At 38.3% G+C, this 21,211-nt stretch overlaps 1 protein-coding gene across 1 annotated transcript; it reads right to left on the reverse strand.

Annotated features, from left to right (window-relative positions):
- Positions 1–774: 774 nt before the first annotated feature.
- LOC116314506 (threonine-rich protein-like) lies at positions 775–16,837 on the reverse strand. The gene is made up of 6 exons (XM_039600789.1): positions 16,737–16,837; positions 16,416–16,517; positions 16,144–16,311; positions 15,908–16,018; positions 14,946–15,319; positions 775–885 (listed from the first exon to the last, which is right to left on the reverse strand). The coding sequence occupies exons 1-6, from the start codon at positions 16,786–16,788 to the stop codon at positions 775–777; spliced, it is 918 nt and encodes a 305-aa protein (XP_039456723.1). The 5' UTR covers positions 16,789–16,837.
- Positions 16,838–21,211: the final 4,374 nt, after the last annotated feature.

The raw sequence follows: 21,211 nt of genomic DNA on the forward strand, positions 1-21,211 counted from the left end.
TCGTGGTTGTTGGAGCAGTTGTCGTGGTTGTTGCAGCTGTGGTTGTGCGTGCAGTACAGGTTGGTCCACTTGTTATGGTACCAACTTTCTTCATGAAAGGTAGAAAATGCAGGCTCGAAGCAGCTGCACACAGGTTTGCAGATGCACAACCGCAAGCTGGGAAACTGTCGTCGTCGTCCCTCACTGCAGATCAAAAATCAAAGTTTAAACATTTTCAGATTGCTTGAATGTGATCAATTATAGGAAATTACCATATCTTCCTCTGAAAAAGTAACTTATCACCTGTTCTATTACATTTTCTATTTGCTGACATATGATGCTGTAACTTTACACCCTGCTGCAGCGACTCTCAGTTTCACTCAAGGACCTGATTTTTATTTTTGGGTGTGGTTACTGCCATTCAGTTCATCCCATTTAATCCATACTATTCAATTCTACTTTTATACAAGTATGGTATTTAAAACAAGTAATGGTACAGAGAAACTTTTTTTTATGGACAATGCTTTTTCAATGCTACACCTTTAATAATCTATAGAACTTCCTTCTGACAGGCATGTTTCTGTTACTGTGAACCATGGTAATGTCTTTATTTTTTATCTTTTAAACTTTAAGATATAAAATAAGAATTATTATAAATACTAGTAAAATACTTCAAATTTTACTTTTACCATTTTATTTTTTTTATCACATAAAAAACAAAAATAGCAGAAAATCCTGAAAATAGACTAAACATGAGATTTAGGGTTAAGGACAGTATTTTCCATAAAGACTCACTTATCGATCGAAAGCAATGGTCCTCCACTCCCTGGCACTGTAATGGAGTGTTGCACTGAGAGGTGGTACAAACGTTACATAGTAGGCCGTTACTTGGCTGAGGAGTAGGAGCTGAAACAGAAAAGAACGTCATTTTAATTTTAGTACAGAGAACATTTCAGCAAATATCAAAATTATTGTTTCTTATGTCTTTCTATTACAGTTTCTTTAATAAAACACTTATTGATTTGTGCTTACCAGGCAGAGTTTCTGAGTTGCAGTTATCCGTGTTGCAGCATCTGGCAGATGCAAGAGCACTTTGAACACCCAGGTCAACTGAAAATGTCTGATTGCCCGTAGCTGAACACAGGGAGGATGGTGCACATGCCTTGTAGATTTGTGTTGCCGTCTTTCTAGATGAGGTAGCTGCAAATTCAAAGTGTATTTTATTAATGTTGATGGAAAGACACATAACTTCACAGTCACTGAAATTTACTGAAGTTTATCAGATAATCTGAAGAAAAGATTACCTAAAATAGTAGCTGTAATGCACATGGTCTCTGATGAACATTTCTTTGCTTGTGGTTTTGAACACTTCTGACCAGTGCAGGTTTGACACCAAAGGGCTCCAGCTACAATCAGGAGAGAAACACAGAAATGATATTGACATTTTGAAAATAACAAATATGAGGTATTTTGAATATTTCTAAAAATGTAAACATGTTAAATACATTTAAACACATGGCTTAAACGATAACATGCATTAACATCATTAACATGGCTCTAATAAACATTCCTTCAAAATAAATAAATAAATACATTTTAAATTAGCCTGAATTATTACAGGAATATGGGTTACCTGTGCTGGCGAGTGCCCAGAGGAGGATCAGAGACAGGCTCAGCTTCATCATGACGATCAGGTCAGTACTGCAGCTCTGTATCTGAGGGCTGTGATGCTGAACCGTGAGCACCACTTCAGTTTATATACTCAAACAGGTGACCTCAAGGTCTAGGCATTTGAACATTCACACAATAACCTTCTGTTTTGCGAAATTATGAACGCACACCTTACCACACCGGTTTGTTTTGGTTTACTTTTGTTTGAAAACAAAAGACGGTGAACAATGACTTATTTAATTAAATTAATGAAATATTTTCTCTCTGAATCTGTTTTAATTGTTTGTACAGTTCATTTATGTACTTCCTTATTTTATGTCGGACTGGGAATGCCTGTTTGTGCTTTGTTAATGGCTGGCGAATTTTACAGAGTGCCTGAATGATCAGTGTTAGAAGTCCTGAAATTGTTTTGCACTACTTCACACATTTTTTGCACAACTACACAAACCTCGATTGCAGTTGCTGTGTTGCCCAGAAATGCTTTTGCATTCCTTTTAAGGTACATATCCTGCAAAATGGTCAGTTAAGCATTCTGTCTTTTGTATTCTTTGTACCTCATTCCTCCTTTATAAAAACTGTAAGAATCGGAAGTAATGAAACTTCTTTGACTCTATCTCATTAGTGTAAAATCTTTTTTTAAAAACTGTTGTTGCTGTAATTTAATAGAGAGCCAAAGCAAACATTTCGGTAAAAGAGAAAAACACACATCATGCCATAAATTCAAAACATGTTACAACTTTTGTAGCTCTCTTTCCTTGTAGTTATAACGAATGTTACTCACCTTGAAAGCATATTCCCAAGAAGACGATTAGAAAACGTCCAAGTAAAGTGAGCATGTCGTTAACCGCCAATTCCCCATGATGCACCTCGATAGCAGTCACGTGGGACAGTTTTGAATCCTGCTGTGCTCAACTTACCCACATTGTCAAGTTCACATAAGTTGCTGATTTAGCTGGACATGAGTTTTCAAGTTAGCTTTTTTTTGGTGTAATTGGGACGTTTTTAACTTGTAATTCTATGTTATAACAACAACTTCAGTCATCTATCGTCAAACTGATATAGAATAATATGTTGAAATAACAAACATCTAGAATTACATTTTACAGTGCATGAATAATTCAGCATTTCTCCCTTAAATTCTGCACACATAGTGGAGTATGACTGCATGTTCTTTCATTTTCTTCATTTGCTCATAATTATGTGATGGGACAGTCCATATTTCAGTAATGGTTGAGACCTTTTACACCTTAATAAGGAAATGTTATTAGTTTGCACTATGATCAATTTCCTTAAAACATGTATTATGAAAATCACTGTTTGATCAATCCAATGTTCTTGAAAGATATCCAGTATTTGATATGGTCCACTCTTGTGCTCTAACACCTCTCTAAATCTATCATTTGAACTGGTTTCAGCTCTTCCTTCCGGTGGAGTCCTCATTGCCCAGAGCTATCACATTTGCATCTCACTGGTCTCGTCACATAACAGTATTTAAGTTCCAGCTTCACCTCCAGTCTCCATCAGATTGTGGGTAATTGGCCTCTTTCATGATTCTTGTGCACGTTCTCATTCTCCTAGTCCTAAACCCATTATGTTATTTTCCCAGAAGAGAAAACTTCCTGTAAAATCAACTCACCTGTCCCAAGTTGGTTCATGACGATGAATGCAGAAATACGTGTCTAAGCAAACTCCAGAACCTGGGTGTCACGATCCTGGGTCTTTTGACCCAGAGTTTTGAGTTTTAGTTTATTTTGATGCTTATGTGTTGTTTACGTTCACAAAGTTATCTAAGTTCATTTGTTATTAGATTCCCCTTGCGTCTTCTACCCCTGTGTGTTAGTCTCTCTTGCCCTTCATGTGTTTCATGTCTGTGTGTCTTATGTGTCAAGTTCATGTTGTCATGTCTGCGTCTCATTATGTTTCCTGTTTTATTTTGAACAGGTCCTGTGTTCCTATGTTCAATTTGTTTAGTTTTACTCTCCCCTTGTGACGTTGTTATGTTCATGTGTGTCAGCTGTTTCCCCGTGTGTTCCCACTTCCCTCATTATCCTCCTGTGTGTATTTAGTCTGTGTGCTTTCAGTCATTCCTTGTCAGGTCGTCTGTTATTTCACGTTGTGTTTTTTAGGTATCCATGCCAGTTCTCCATGTTTAAGGTTTTTCATGTTTTAATTTTAGTTCACCCAGTTTAGGTATTGTTTAGTTTCACCCATAGCGCATATCTTTTATGCTCACATTTAACCTGTGTCTAACGAGCTTTTGATCTTCTTTGCAATGTAAACAACTACTCTTCAGATATGTGTCTTTGTGCTCTGTTCTTCTTTTTGGGTCTCCCTTTCTCTGGTTGGTTCCCTTCGGTTTGGGGCTTCCAGGATTCTCACCACTCATGTGGTCGCTGTGGTCCTGAAATCTTCTCCTGTAAAGGATAGAAAACAAAACGCCTCTCTCTGCTACACCTCACTAATCTACTGTGTTCATCTATTGTTCCCTTAATTATTCAAAGTTGGTTCAAAATATCATGTTCTGGGCTCTATCCTTTATATTAACTTTACTTAATCTTTACTTAATCTTAATTTACTTAATCTCAATGCTCTTTATGTGTGTGAGCAACACTTTTAATTTTATTAAACACACCCAGGGTAAGATAAACACCATCCCCATATCAGCATAAATCTCCGCTAGAAAGCACACTCCAAAATGTTGTCTATCAGGATTTATGCCTCTTTTTGCTTCCAGCAGATACACAGCATGCAAAAGTTACAGTTAATGACTGTAACAAGGTTTTCTCTCAGTGCACCATTACAAAAATAATGGGCCCCTCTAATACATGTCCATGTTTAATAAAACTCCCTCTATTAAAATAAGAAGACAACCCAAACCTAACCGACAGAATCAACCCATCACTACAACAACCTCAAAAATCTTAAACACAGAAAAGTTTTGCCACAAATTCTTCAGGGTCCTGACACTCTCAGGTCAACTGACATAATTTCACCTGCTCAATGCACAGAAAATCTTGTTAAACGCCACACAGTCACAGTGTCTCTTCCAGTGCAAGCTTCACTCCTACAGTCAGACAGGAAACCCAAGTTCCTCTTTTTCTTTTCCTGTCCTGAGTCATTCAACTAATTTGCATACTGAGTCATCTCTCAAGAAGTTGACGTGACAAGAGAAATGCATTTTTAAACATTACCACCTTATTAAATTATTTTTATTTCCTTCTACAGTAATCACTTTTTTTTAATCAATCTGTACAAGAGCACTTCTAATTCACTATTCTAAAAACTACTACACACTAAGCGACTTGGACAAGATGATAAATAGACTCACATGCTCAACATGCTGTCTAATCTTCATGAGCTCTCTTGTATTTCTAAGGTTAATGCATTTTCTGTTTGTGTGTGTGATTTTGTATATGTTTCTTTTTCCAGTGTTTCAGACTCCTTCACAATTTTCCCACTTAAACAGTCAGTTTTCTCTTTCCCAGGTTTGCTAACCCAAATTTTGATTTCCCACATTAAATAACAGCATTCCTTGTCTTCAGCCAGGAGTTAGAGCTCGCTTGTGAGGTTGAGGGACACATGGCGCTGTAAACAATTCAACCAGAAACTTGGCCTGAACGTTTCTAATAATGTTAACCTATAATTTTCTTCCGACCACTGCATGTGGAAAATTGATCCAGGTCTGCTTTGCACCTAAAAATAACAAAACTGAGACATTTTCAATATTATCATGAGTGCTTAACCAACCCACTTCTCTCTCCCCGGCCAGAAATACCAATTTATGTCATGTATTCTCATTCCTAAGTGTAAGCGTGTTCTTCATTGCATTTATGTTATGTGTTCATATTAATGTCGAGTGTAAGCTGCTTCTTCATTGCATATGTATTTTGATAATCAGGTTTAATTCATGCATCTTTGCACTGAGCTGTGGATTCAAACTGTCTCACTTCTGATTCTTTCCAAAAATAATTTCACATGTAACAATTTGTGTATGTGTGTTTTCTATTCATTCACGTAATTGTTAGTTCATTTATTTATTTTTCTCTCTTTTTTTTTTTTTTTTACCTCTTTGTTATGATGCTCTGGGTATTTCTAAACCTCCACCAGTTCAGCCTCCATTTTCAATCCAATTATATCCTGTAAGCTTTTACTCGAACTCGTCCGGGCTTGACCTCTCACTGGTCCCCGTCCCTCTTCTCACAGTGTCCTGTGTGGCCTTCAAATCTCCAGCAAACACAGGCCCAACTCAGCTGTTTCTTCTTCTCTGTTTCTTCTCTGTTGATCTTTTCAGTCTTTTCTTGTAGGTTAACTCCCAGCATGGCAAATATCACGTCCAGTGCCTTCAAACAGTCATGTCACTTGTCAAGTTTCCAGCTTGTCATTCAAAGCTCATTTTCCATCAGTGGTATTCATACATGCTGCTGCTTGACCCTTCAGTGTTTTAGGTCAGCTGCACTGTCTTTTGCCTGCTGTTAATTCTTCAAGTCCACTGTGTTCTGTCTGTCTTCTGTCTTCATCAGGAGATTGACTGTCCTTTAAGCTTCTTCTCAGGATACGGACAGAATGAGAGGTCAAGCTGTCAAATTTTTAAGCCAAAGACTGGCCTGTTTCTCATCCCAATTCTGTTAATCTATCCTTTTGCCACTGTACTGATTTTTTGAGGTTGAGTAAGTCCATGGGCACCTGTATTAACACACTAAAACACTTATTTAATATCATTTTCATTACTGTCTTAATACATTCAAGTCTCTAATTCCACTGTTTTCATGTTGCAACGTCTCTCACCAGCTCACAAGCTGTATTCAGACTTGCTGGTACACTCTCTTCTCTCAGACTTCCTCTTTTTCCCGCACTCTGGTATGAACCCGCGTAGTGTTATTATTACTTATTTATTATTTGGTACGAATCACACAGAATCACTCAAATCCAATACTCACAACATTCACACACTTAGAATCGCTCAAAATACGCTTTCCTAAGAGTATTTTATCAAACATGCTTTTTAGAATCAGTAAGAGGAAGTAGACCGCACCCAGTAACTGCTTATTCAGCCTTAAACTGAAAGAAAAACAATTAAAACCTCTAATAATTCTCACATCACACATCAAAATGGAAAAAATAAAACACACCAGCGTTTATTGCTGAAAATCTTGCCTGGTTGAACTTGCTATTCAAACAGAGATATTTTTGCCTTTAATGCCTCAGGTTTTTAGGCCACAACCTCTGCAGTTTGCACAGTTCACCCACTAAAGGCCCAAAAATAAATAAGTTTATCAACCTTCATTAAGACAAATCCAAACTTTTATTTATTTTGTTCTAATAAACATAAACAACGTCTTAAACCCACGCATTCAGCAATGTTTGCAACAATATTTATGAAATTGGTTTAAGCATTTTACAACTTCCAGATTTGCATTTCAACACACACACACACACTCTGCAAATAGCCTCAGCCCTTTAAATCACTGTCAAATTACAAACTTCCTTCACATGAAAAGCACTTATATTATATTACAAGGATGTCCTCTAATTACAATAACAAGAACTATCAGGCCTCTCATATATTAAAACCAAAACCTACACAATTTTGACAAATTTAAATAACCGTCCCACGGTAAGGTCCAACCTTTTTGTCGTCAATTCACCAGACTCAGTCCCGGACTGTGGCCCAATTACTAAAATCCTAAGTTATTTTTAAAAGCGTCCAACGCCCAAGGTCCGACCTTTGCTGCCCAAAAAAGTGCAAACCACCGTTCCGAACGGTAAAGTGATCCAATCACTAGCTATTAAGGAACGTCCTCAGTTCTCCACAGTTGCCAACTGTACTATCCCTCCCAGAGGAAAATGCCACGCGTCCGTGACAAATTGGAAGCGTAACCTTCGAACAAATGCACTTCTTAGAACTCCCAGTTCCGTCTTAAAATACTTTATATTACTTTGAAACAACAGTCAAAACTTCACAAGAAGTATATAACTGAAGCAGGTCCGACCTTATTACCAATAGGGACTCAAACCCATAAAAATGACCAATTACCTATTGTCCTATATTCTCTTAAACATTTCTTCATTTCCTTTCTTTATCTCTTTAACTCAGTACTGTCATTTTCAAAGTTTCATTATCCTTACTTCAAAGCTTTACTTTATTCTCAAGACGTTAGTTTTACCACTACTCAGCCAATTTAATAGTTAAGATCATCAGTTCAGTGAACAGATAATTTAGAATTCATCCAACATGCACAGATTTGCTTTTTCTTTGAACAGGTTTATGCCTACCTTTAAATCTTTTTAGACCGGTCTCCTGTTCGCCTCATATCAGATCCAACCTTCGGCCACATTTGTTCTCTCTGTTGCAAGGAGAACCGGGCGGAAACACCAAATATTAAAACCCGATTCTTTTGTCCCCATAATAGAACAGAGAAAAGTGACTCATAGTGGTCAAAACATTTTATATTTCTTTTTATTCAATCATCTTCCGGAAGAGAGAGACCCCTGCACAGCCCAAACGCCAGTTGCAGGATCTCTAACATTTTTTGCTCAACATGTGTCTTATATGGTGTTATTTCGGTACTTCAGACGTCACACACGTCACACGTGACACACAGTTTCATTACAAACAAACTCCTTCTACTCAGTTCCTCTGTTCTGTGTCTTATTTATTAATATGCCTGTGCACTAAAACTTCCTGTGCAGTTTGCAATAACTTCCCCTTTCTAAGGTCTGTTGCCAGGGCAACCTGTCTAAACTTAGTCTCACTCTGTCTGTTCCCCATATTCTGCAAAAACATGCAGTTTCTGGTCAGCCTGTGACCTAGTCAAGTCCGGGCCTCTCATAAAACAATCTAATGAGCAGATACGTATTAAAAAATATCTCTCTGTTTCTTAACACCTTTTTTGTATTTATTTTGTCAGCCTTAATAAACGGCTTGTTTTTTGTTAATCGACGTCACGGTTCATAGTTTTGGTCTGCACCTTTTTTCAAAACACATACAGTCTGCCAGACTGTGACACTGGTTCAAAGATGTAATTCTCTACATTCATTTGTCCATGTCTTGGTTAACATCTCACCTCAACAGCTTACCTGCCTGCCCACCCTCCATTGATGCTACCTGCCCACAAATGTTACCAGTGGCCCTCCTTTACACTTTAGATATAAACAGACACAGAAATATTAATCCCACACTGGGAAAATTCACATGTTACAGGAGCACAAGCATCAGCAAGAAAAAGTGAATATAAGTCTGATATTAACAGCTATATTGTGAAATATTTCATTAGCAATAAATTCATTATTTTTTTCACAGCCATTTTACCTCATCTGCTTTGTGTTGATACTGATGCCATCATTTAAGTTGAAGATATTGAAACATTTTTCAAAAAGTATAAAGAACATGAGGTAGAATAGCAAGCATGGCATAAACATAAGTGTTTTTATTTCCGAATTGAAAGGGGGAAAAAAGAAAAGAAAGAAAGAAAAGAAAAGCTCTGATGTTTTCCTTTTAACGCTGACCTGACAACCAATGAACATTAATAAGATATACATAAATGTAAAAGAAAGACTAAAATGACCAACACATAGCATAAGTATTGAAAGCATATGTATAGTTTAACTTTTTAATGACTTAATAACTTAATAACTTTTTTAATTTAACTATTTTCTACTGTGATCACCTTGGACATTCTAACTCATAACATTTTTATTCAATTTTTGTCTTGACACAGCTCACAGTTTACTTTTTTTCAGGATTTTAATGGATAAAAACTTGAGTCCTGAATACATTTATTGTAAGCATGAAAGACAATGTTTCATAAATAAACTTAATAAATGTATGAAAATATAACATTATGTAAACATAATACTTAATTTAAAGTGTAAAAAGACTGCAAAAATGCAGTTTGTAGTTCTCTTATCAACTCTAGTTTTCATGTTTGACTAACTTTAGAGGTTTAAGTTCATTCTCCTTTGTAATCCAGGCTGGATTCAGCTTTCTGCTGGAATCAGGTTAATCCTGATTCCTGATTTGGATGAAAACTAACCTATTCAACTCTTTAAGCAACACGAACTGGACGTTTGATCTGTTTTTTAAAAGAAAAGAAAAGAAAAGAAAAGAAAAGAAAAGAATTGGATTGGGTTACCTGGTCTCATCCCAGGCAGCATGTGTGTGCATGTGCCTTTCGGTGTGGGGTTTACACGATCCCCCCCATGCCTGCATGGGTTCTGTCCAGGTACAGTCCACAAACAAGACATGCAGTTAATGAGAATAGGTTAATTGATGATCTTAAATTGCCCATAGGTGTGAGTGTGAATGGTTGTCTCTCTCTCTGTTACCTTGTCCAGGATGTACTCTGCCCTATGGCAGTCGGAATAGGCTCCAACCCCGTGCAACCCTAAATTGGATAAGTGGTAGAGAATGGATGGGTGGTGTTATCCCATCATGTAATCCTACTTTTCTTTTGTTATAACAGGAGAGGGCACTATAAGGGCTTGTGTGGAAGGTTGTTGATTTACACTCATGTAAGGATATCTGAAAGTTTTGTTTGTAAAATAAACATTTTTATTTTGCGTGCATTGTTGAGTGTATTAATTTTACATTACCAGTATTTTCACACAAAATTGAGTGCTACAAGTTAAAAAATAATTTGAAAAGGGTTTTTTTTTTTGATTTTCTGATTCTTTTTTTTCATGTGTATTTTCTTTATTTAATTTGGGGCTTTTTTGGATTTTACCACAGTTTAGGAATCTTTACAAAAAGCCTAGAAAAAGAATTATATGTGCCTAGTATACTATACCAAAAAAGATAGCTTGTACCCAGTACATTTAATGACTTTACTGTATACCACTATTTCAGGCTTTCAGTATGACAAGCAAAAATGGGTCTAAAAGTCAGATTTGGGATAACGCGAAGCTGAAGCTGCTCCTCAATGGTCTAAGCTCATTATGGTTACAGGTTTGTATGTCCTAAAATTGCTTTTTTGTAAAAGGAATAAAAAACAAATTAGATTAGGTTAAGTTAATTAAGCTTTAACTTTCATGTATGAATCATGACAACCTCAGTCAGGCATGAAAAGATGAATAAAAATACTTAAGAAAAAAATCCTAATTGAGGTTGTCACAATTCATGCATGACAAGGCTAAATAACAATAATTACAATGAAACATGTCATGCATCTATAATAACATTAAACGACCGGTGGGTGGCAGGGTATGGAGTGTCCAATGTAGTGGTATATGTGCAAGTATACCATCAACACTAACACAAATACAAGAAAACAGCCTTTGAATAGCTGTCCACTGTAGTGACCACTATGCGTGAAAGGGTTAAAGTTAAATGAGAAATATGTAAATATATTTTTTTTTGCTTATATATTGCAATACACATGAATACACATGATTTTGAATATTTCATTTATTATTTCATTTATTACTGTATTTTTATGATTATATTTCTGGTTCTTGTCAAACTCAAGTGATTGGTATATGGCTCAGGGAGGCCACCTGTTGGACAAACAGGGAAAAATAAATATGTACCACAAGTTGAGGTATGTCACAGAGGAAGATGCAGGGAGCAAACAGACAGGGTATGACAGATATATTCTGTTTAGTACATCTCTTGGTAATAGTTATTGTCTAGTCTAAAAATTTGGCACAGTTTCATGGGATTCCATTGGAGATTTGAATTCTCACATGAGCAACAGCAGTAAAACTTGGATGAGTGTGACTGGACACATCGGTGTAACTTTGTGCTGAACATTGGGGGAGTCAATATCTCTTTCTAAATGAATAAATAAATCTGGGTAAATTCTCAGATGATTAAACATGCAACTATTTGGATGGTAATAACTGAAACAGCCTATTTTTGGAAGAAAATTCATAATTTTATTGGGGGGGCTTATATTGGTTGGGTCTGATTATTGGGGTGGAGGGTGGGTGGGGGGGCGTCATAACCCCCCTGTAAATTACGTCCCTGACTGGGAGGAATGGCCTGTCCTAGCAGGGAAATGTGGTAGTTCAGTGATTTTGTCACAGACTTTCAGTTGTGTTCATGTGTTATGAAAGAGTAGCTTGGCTGCCAACTGATCACCACCTAATTGTGAGGGGATTAGGTAGCTCTAAAGCAGGGTTGGGCAACTCCAGCCCTCAAGGGCCGATGACCTGCAGGTTTTAGATGTGTCCTTGATCCAACACAGCTGATTCAAATGGCTAAATTGCCTCCTCAACATGTCTTGTTGGCCGTTTCTCAATCCTCAAGTACGCGAGTACGTACTCGCGTTCTCGGTGAGTATGTACCCGCCGAGAACGCACGGGAGTACGTACCTGCCGAGAACGCGAGCACGGACTCGTCGGCCGTTTCTCAATTCTCAAGTACGCGAGCACGGACTCGTGATTTTTACAGTCGGAACACCAGCGCACGTGATGATGTCACAGGTCCGGAGTTTTACTGCCGCCCCTCCTAATTTAACTGTGAGTAACATGTTATGAAGCTTAACTTTAATCACAGCCAAACCGGTTTACTCAGGAACACATAAAACACTGAAATAAACCAAACATTAACATTTAGAAGTGATCTAAGTAACTTATATATCATTTTTAACCTCAGTAGTGAAACCTCTATTAATAAAAATAGTGTACATGTACATACGTGTACATACCTTAATAAAACAAGCAGGTGAGATGTTAGAACGCTTTTATTTCTATTCTAGTGGACACTCAATACTATAGACAGCTGCTGGGGTTTCTTTAACCTGAGTAGTGAGAGGAGGGGGGGGGGAGGGGGACGACGATGGGCCGGGAGTCCGCTGTTGAGTTTTGGACGAAATGCATTCTGGGATATATAACTGTACCAAGTCTACACCGATGCATGCTCGATAAAAAGGGCGGATCGAGAACACATCCGGGACTTTTTCGCGTTCTCGGCTTGATGCGTACTTCGAATTGGAACAGTACTTGGTCTCCGACTGATGACGTATCACGAGTACACGAGAACGCAAGTACGCACAAGTACGCATATTGATAAACGCCCGTAGTTCTCTAGAGGCCTGGTAATGAACTAATCATTTGATTCAGGTGCGTTGACCCAAGGTGAGATCTAAAACCTGCAGGACACCGGCACTCGAGGCCTGGAGTTGCCCACCCCTGCTCTGGAGGATGCTGGACAGGTCTACTGTAGCCAAAGGGTGAAAGTAAGAGGGGAATATCTTGTGGTGCTCCCTATCTGGGAGCTCCCAGTCTGGGAGAAAATAATGAGAAGTTATTCTAAATTGCTGGTGGAAAAAATAATGTGACTTATAAAGCACATTTTAAATCTAGATCACATTTTTCTATTATTGTACAAAAACCCATCTGATTCTGAGAGTGTCAGGTGGGAACTTTAAAAGCATTTATGTGGTTCTGTGGAGACGGTTGTCAGGTACCAGTGAGCCAAGTAGTTCTGCTTTGGTTGTTGCAAATGCAAAAAATAAAGAGATTAAAAAAATAATAATAAAAACAGGTTAGGCTGCCTCAGTCATACTGGCTGCAAGACTGCCTAGTGTCCTGGCAACTATCAATCTCTGTGTATTCCCTTAACGGTTGGCGGTTTTGGAGGTTCTTCGTTGTCTCCTGGTGAAATAGGTTGCAAAGAGGGTGTTGTATCAAAACCCCCCTCTTGTTTGGTGTGGTTTCCACCAGATTGTCATTTACTGTCCGAGCTGTAGAGAAAAAAATAAACAAACCAAAAACAAAGGAGAGCTGCCTTGAAAGTAAAAGCTCTGCACTACAGTGAAGTGTTTTTTGTCCCTTTCCCCTTTTTTATTTCCAGTGTATGTTTTGTTACATAGATCGTTATGTATTTTCAATTTACACAGATTCTATACATGTTTTTATTGTATTTAATTTTTACAATTTATGACAAACTCAAAATTATTCAACAATAATAACAATAACTTGGAAGAAAACACCCAAATAGTATCCATATTTATAAGCATCCCAATTCACCTTCAACCAGACACCTTCATTTGCTTAAATTTACACTTAAGGGAATCTGTTTAGTAACAAAAGATTATTGGGAGAAGTAAAAACAGTGTCGACCTTTACATGAATTTTTATTACTTTTAGCGGCTGACAGCTTTAGAGGCTTTTCTTCGCTAATTTAAAAGCAGGTAAAGAAAACTAAGATGAGCATTAGGTCATATCCAGCTTTACACATCATACATCATAGTAGTTGTGGAAGATTGTGCTGCTAAGGTGGAGCAGTTGTAGGTAATGTGCAAGCTGTGTTTGTTGCATTAGTTGTAGTGTCCGTGATGGGGGTGGTCCTTGTAGCAGTTGCCGCAGTTGCAGCAGTTGCAGCAGTTGCAGCAGTTGCAGCCGGAGGCAGGAGTTGTTGTGGTTGGTGCAGCTGTTGTTGTGGTTGGAGCAGCTGTTGTTGTGGTTGGTGCTGCAGTTGTTGTGGTTGGTGCTGCAGTTGTTGTGGTTGGTGCCGCAGTGGTGGTGGTTGGTGCTGCAGTGGTTGTGGTTGGAGCAGCTGTTGTTGTGGTTGGTGCTGCAGTTGTTGTGGTTGGAGCAGCTGTTGTTGTGGTTGGTTCTGCAGTTGTTGTGGTTGGTGCCGCAGTGGTGGTGGTTGGTGCCGCAGTGGTTGTGGTTGGAGCAGCTGTTGTTGTGGTTGGTGCTGCAGTTGTTGTGGTTGGTTCTGCAGTTGTTGTGGTTGGAGCAGCTGTTGTTGTGGTTGGTTCTGCAGTTGTTGTGGTTGGTTCTGCAGTTGTTGTGGTTGGAGCAGCTGTTGTTGTGGTTGGTGCCGCAGTGGTGGTGGTTGGTTCTGCAGTGGTTGTGGTTGGAGCAGCTGTTGTTGTGGTTGGAGCAGCAGTTGTTGTGGTTGGTGCTGCAGTGGTTGTGGTTGGAGCAGCTGTTGTCGTGGTTGGTTCTGCAGTGGTTGTGGTTGGAGCAGCTGTTGTTGTGGTTGGTTCTGCAGTGGTTGTGGTTGGAGCAGCAGTTGTTGTGGTTGGTTCTGCAGTGGTTGTGGTTGGAGCAGCAGTTGTTGTGGTTGGTGCTGCAGTTGTTGTGGTTGGAGCAGCTGTTGTTGTGGTTGGTGCAGCTGTTGTTGTGGTAGGTTCTGCAGTGGTTGTGGTTGGAGCAGCTGTTGTTGTGGTTGGTTCTGCAGTGGTTGTGGTTGGAGCAGCAGTTGTTGTGGTTGGCGCTGCAGTTGTTGTGGTTGGTGCTGCAGTGGTTGTGGTTGGAGCAGCTGTTGTTGTGGTTGGTTCTGCAGTGGTTGTGGTTGGTGCAGCTGTTGTTGTGGTTGGTGCCACAGTGGTTGTGGTTGGAGCAGCTGTTGTTGTGGTTGGTGCAGCTGTTGTTGTGGTAGGTGCAACTGTTGTTGTGGTTGGAGCAGCTGTTGTTGTGGTTGGTGAGACAGTAGTTGTGGTTGGTGCAACAGTCGTGGTTGTTGGAGCAGTTGTCGTGGTTGTTGCAACAGTTGTCGTGGTTGTTGTCGTGGTTGTTGGAGCAGTTGTCGTGGTTGGTGCAGTGGTTGTGGTTGTGGGTGAACTACAGGTTGGTCCTCTTGTTATGGTACCAACTTTCTTCATGAAAGGTAGAAAATGCAGGCTCGAAGCAGCTGCACACAGGTTTGCAGATGCACAACCGTAAGCTGGGAAACTGTCGTCGTCGTCGTCGTCGTCGTCGTCGTCATCGTCCCTCACTGCAGATCAAAAATCACAGTTTAAACATTTTCAGATTGCTTGAATGTGATCAATTATAGGAAATTACCATATCGTCCTCTGAAAAAGTAACTTATCACCTGTTCTATTACATTTTCTATTTGCTTACATATGATGCTGTAATTTTACACCCTGCTGCAGCGACTCTCAGTTTCACTCAAGGACCTGATTTTTATTTTTGGGTGTGGTTACTGCCATTCAGTTCATCCCATTTAATCCATACTATTCAATTCCACCCTTATACAAGTATGGTATTTAAAACAAGTAATGGTATAGAGAAACTTTTTTTTATGGACAATGCTTTTTCAATGCTACACTTTTAATAATCTATAGAACTTTCTTCTGACAGGCATGTTTCTGTTACTGTGAACCATGGTAATGTCTTTATTTTTATCTTTTAAGCTTTAAGATATAAAATAAGAATTATTATAAATACTAGTAAAATACTTCAAATTTTACTTTTACCATTTTATTTTTTATCACATAAAAAACAAAAATAGCAGAAAATCCTGAAAATAGACTAAACATGAGATTTAGAGTTAAGGACAGTATTTTCCATAAAGACTCACTCATCGATTGAAAGCATTTGTCCTCCACTCCCTGGCACTTTAATGGAGTGTTGCACTGAGAGGTGGTACAAACGTTACATTGTAGGCCGTTACGTGGCTGAGGAGTAGGAGCTGAAACAGAAAAGAACGTCATTTAATTTTAGTACAGAGAACATTTCAGCAAATATCAAAATTATTGTTTCTTTTGTCTTTCTATTACAGTTTCTTTAATAAAACACTTATTGATTTGTGCTTACCAGGCAGAGTTTCTGAGTTGCAGTTATCCGTGTTGCAGCATTTGGCAGATGCAAGAGCACTTTGAACACCCAGGTCAACTGAAAATGTCTGATTGCCCGTAGCTGAACACAGGGAGCATGGTGCACATGCCTTGTAGATTTGTGTTTCCGTCTTTCTAGATGAGGTAGCTGCAAATTCAAAGTGTATTTTATTAATGTTGATGGAAAGACACATAACTTCACAGTCACTGAAATTTACTGAAGTTTATCAGATAATCTGAAGAAAAGATTACCTAAAATAGTAGCTGTAATGCACATCGTCTCTGATGAACATTTCTTTGCTTGTGGTTTTGAACACTTCTGACCAGTGCAGGTTTGACACCAAAGGGCTCCAGCTACAATCAGGAGAGAAACACAGAAATGATATTGACATTTTGAAAATAACAAATATGAGGTATTTTGAATATTTCTAAAAATGTAAACATGTTAAATACATTTAAACACATGGCTTAAATGATAACATGCATTAACATCATTAACATGGCTCTAATAAACATTCCTTCAAAATAAATACATTTTAAATTAGCCTGAATTATTACAGAAATATGGGTTACCTGTGCTGGCGAGTGCCCAGAGGAGGATCAGAGACAGGCTCAGCTTCATCATGACGATCAGGTCAGTACTGCAGCTCTGTATCTGAGGGCTGTGATGCTGAACCGTGAGCACCACTTCAGTTTATATACTCAAACAGGTGACCTCAAGGTCTAGGCATTTGAACATTCACACAATAACCTTCTGTTTTGCGAAATTATGAACGCACACCTTACCACACCGGTTTGTTTTGGTTTACTTTTGTTTGAAAACAAAAGACGGTGAACAATGAGTTGTTTAATTAAATTAATGAAATATTTTCTCTCTGAATCTATTTTAATTGTTTGTACAGTTCATTTATGTACTTCCTTATTTTATGTCGGACTGGGAATGCCTGTTTGTGCTTTGTTAATGGCTGGCGAATTTTACAGAGTGCCTGAATGATCAGTGTTAGAAGTCCTGAAATTGTTTGGCACTACTTCACACAACATTTTTTGCACACCTACACAAACCTCGATTGCAGTTGCTGTGTTGCCCAGAAATGCTTTTGCATTTCTTTTAAGGTACATATCCTGCAAAATGGTCAGTTAAGCATTCTGTCTTTTGTATTCTTTGTACCTCATTCCTCCTTTATAAAAACTGTAAGAATCGGAAGTAATGAAACTTCTTTGACTCTATCTCATTAGTGTAAAATCTTTTTAAAAAAACTGTTGTTGCTTTAATTTAATAGAGAGCCATGGGTAGAGCTTTGGCCAAAGCCGTGTTAAGAAAATTGTTTCATGTATTGACACAGGGTAGCTAGCTTACCTGGTGATACTATCGTTTTAGAATTTTAGTATTTTACAGGAAAGAGAAGGTATAAAAAGTAGAAAGTAGAAAATGTGACTACTGAACCACTGACAAAAGTTGTTGTCTTTTGCTCCAAAAGCTATCACTGAGCTATAAGCAACTGATTTGTAATCTATGCTCTATCTGCAATAATAATGTGTTGATTGGTGTTTAGTTAATGTGCAGAAGTGTTGTACATTGAAAAAGTCTTTGTTTACGATCTTCTTTGCGAATGTCTTTGTCTATTGTGATCACGTTAATCATTTTGATGACTTTTAATTCCCTGAGATTAGAAAAAAATGTGTTCATCTTGTTCCATGGATCAGTAAACCTAAGATAAATGTCTGCGCTTGAATTTCTACCTTGCTTCAAGTTTGTCTGGCACTTACCGATTTACTTTTGGGTCCTCATTTTGTTTTGCTGGTTCCAGATGTCAGAGTTCGAATGTCTCATGGTTTTTCAATGAGAAGAATGTTTTAATGAGTAGAACAGAAGTTTTTATAAACCTCTTGAGCCCAAGTTCTTTTTTTAAGATGCATTTTTAATTTCTCCTGGTAATTGTGATTAGTAAGAGCTGATAAGTGTATAAACTAAGCTTCCTCCCTGAACAGGACTCATTACATTGTTACATAGTTGCTCATACTTATTGCCCTCATATGGGGACAATGGGTATTGTACAGCTTAAGACAAAGTCAACATTGTTTAAAAAAGCGTAAAACACTTTATTGAGCACAAATAAACAATGTGCAGAAAACCCCCAAAATAACTTCCCCAAATTAGGATACAGAAGGTTGATATTTTATGAGTGTACTTAGTTCTGTTGAACTACAACGTCACACAATTAATAACATTATATTATTAGAACCACAGAACTGGGAACTGTTGTACCAAACCTGTTGAACCTGCTTTTTAAAACTATCATGTTAATAACTCTTTACACAACTAGCCAAAATGTCAGCACCATGAGTATGAAACTGAGTTTATTAGTCTGGGTGCGGTAATTGTTGTTTTGACACAACACAGCAGAAGCCTATGAAGCAAGATCAGCATACCTGAGATATCTCTTCTTATTCTCGTTGCCTCAACACTTCAAAACTGGCAGTCACGCTAAGCCATGAGAAGGTGTTTAATAATTGACAAGTCAAGAGTTTCTCAATCTGCTTCATTTTTACACCAAAAAAAATATGTTTGTTTGTGTGTGTTTGTATGTGTATGCATATGTGCCTGCTTGAGTCTCAGCGTGCAGGCCAGGAAGGGGACAAGTTTGCACCTTACCTTTAGAGATTAGCCTGAAAAGAATTCCATGATTGCTAATTGCATATTAGCAATTATGAAAAACTTCAGGGCCCTATTGTTGTACTCCAATCCTTTTGTGTGTGTGTGGGCGTACAATTTAGCAGTAAGCCAAGCTCCCTTCCAAAGAACGTGGGAGTCGAAACATATTGTCAAGTCTCTAGGAACTTTACCTTGAAAAGATTGTCTTTGAAGGCATAAATAAGAAAGAGGATTGCCGCACACAGTTAAAGCCTTTAGCAAATGTACAGCTGATTGCCCCAACTAAAATGGCCAACTTCCTGTTCTGGCTTAAATCTGTTTGTTAAGTGATGACGTATGAACCCTGCTTCCAGGTCTAAACTCTGCATTTATTAAGGCTGTTGTGTTTTTAACATGTTTTAATGTTTGTATCTTGTTCTATTTAATCTAAACAAGCCCCCCAAAATAGTCAGTGATCACTGACAGCCTCTCTCAGTTTTTATTGTGGCTACTCATTGGCAGCACGTTTTAAAGCTGAGTTTTCAAAAGCTTACAATGTAACTATAGCCCAGCCCATGCAGCAGTATATTAATCACTAACCGCGTATTGTGGATGGATTATCTCAGTTGTTCTCCCGACTGAAGTTTGGTCTGTTTACAGCATCCTGCCATGTGATTGCATTTGTCCCTAACCATCTGGAACCCTTGCCTTAACTTTTATCAAGTAGGAAAAAAAGTTAGCGTTCATCCTTGTCAAAAGATTTCAGGATTTTGGGATTTTTTATTATTATTTTATTTTATTACTTTATCTTTTGCTCTTTATGTTTATGTTTGCTCTTTCAGTAAGTCACACTTTGTGCAGACTCCTAAATGGGGAAGTTACACTCTGTACTCCACAGGAAGCCTGCACGCAGCAGCTATTTTATCTCTTCCTGTATCTCTTCCTGTATGTGCTTTTAATAAAAGACTGCTTCTTTTTGCTGCAGAGGCGAGTCTCCCTGAGTCTCGACCGTGTACACGTTAAACCTGTCTGAGCTTTTTTTATTCTGACCTGAGTTGCATAACAGGAAAACTCCTGACAATCCTCCTTCTTCACTGTGCTAATGTGTTTATATTAGGCTAACCATGGCTGTGTAGCTAGCCACCACATAGTACATCATTATATACCAGCTAGCACAACTTTAGTAACCCTACAAAACATCACTACTGTTTAGTTTTCTGTCTTTATTTATGTCAAAAGTGACAGCAGAGCTGTGTGTTTCAAATTTTCAGAAAGTCCTCAGTCAGAAACAGGTATGTCACCTTTGGATGGGAACTAGTGAGCTAGCTCCTTTGTTAACTTCGAATTCTGTTAAACTACATAAATTCTGTTTTCGTGGATGCCTGGATGTTAAACGTAATTATTATAGCAGCCACGCTGATCATTTTATTAAAGATGAAAGAATTTAGACAGTTGGTAACTGTCTAAATGTTACCAACTGTCAAACACTGTGATGCCACAGTGTTTGATTTTGGGACCTGCAGCGGAGTTTGGACCTGAAAAAAGCTAATGATGTCAGACTTAAAGACCGGATTGCATGTCAAACTAACAAGCCCCAGAAGGGGACACTAAACTCAAGTCAGAATACTCCTCGCCTGCTACCTGTAATAATGACCCATAAAGTAGCTGAAAAAAAGAATTTTTCGTTTTACTTTCTCATGAGGAGAATGATCTCAGACGCAGGCCTGAGGAACCTTTCGTTTGATTCACACGTGGTTCTGCTTTGTGAACTCTTCCATCATCACTGGGAAAAATGTTTGTAATGAGTTCTACAGGCCAGTCATTGCTGTCCTTTATCATCACAGTGTCATTCTCAATGTTAGGATTTGAATTTAGTAACATATGACAACCTATAGGTATGTGTCTCTGTTTTTTTTCACCGACTGGTCTGTGTCTCCACTCTCCCATTTCCTGGTTTGTGTGTTTCTGTGTGTGTGTGTGTGTGTGTGTGCAGGTGTGCGCACTGGCAAAAGCGCATTGTCGGACCATGAGTTGTGGTCTGGCTGTACTTCCTGTGCAGGCCAGTCTTGTCTTTCCTAGAATAAACCAATAATAATCTGTCCTTCCTCATTGGTTGTTTTGAGGTATGCAATAACAACGATGAATTTGGTTGAGGCATCCGAGAAGAAACAGATTTCTCTTTGTTTGGCCTTTGAAAGGGCCAAACTCAGAGACAGTTCTCTGAGTAAGAATTCCTTAAATAGTAATGGATATATGTATGATATATGGATATATACATGTATAGTCCAATATTGGTCCAAATGGCAAGCTTGTTTGAAATGTAGTATTTAGACTGGTGTTCCTTTTTTTCCAGCTAGATACAAATGTTCGGTGATAACTTTGACAATTTATTTGTTTTGATCATATTACATAGGTC

This window comes from Oreochromis aureus, linkage group 17, assembly GCF_013358895.1.
Source record: "Oreochromis aureus strain Israel breed Guangdong linkage group 17, ZZ_aureus, whole genome shotgun sequence".
NCBI lineage: Eukaryota > Metazoa > Chordata > Actinopteri > Cichliformes > Cichlidae > Oreochromis > Oreochromis aureus.

Bases quoted from the DNA above. Each gene is read 5' to 3' on its own strand.
- LOC116314506 (XM_039600789.1), bottom strand. From the start codon at position 16,788: ATGATGAAGCTGAGCCTGTCTCTGATCCTCCTCTGGGCACTCGCCAGC. The intron at 16,518-16,736 runs GTAACCCATATT...TCCTGATTGTAG, and splicing joins CTGGGCACTCGCCAGCACAG to CTGGAGCCCTTTGGTGTCAA. The intron at 886-14,945 runs GCTCCAACCACA...TTTCTGTTTCAG, and splicing joins CACCAACCACAACAACAGCT to CTCCTACTCCTCAGCCAAGT.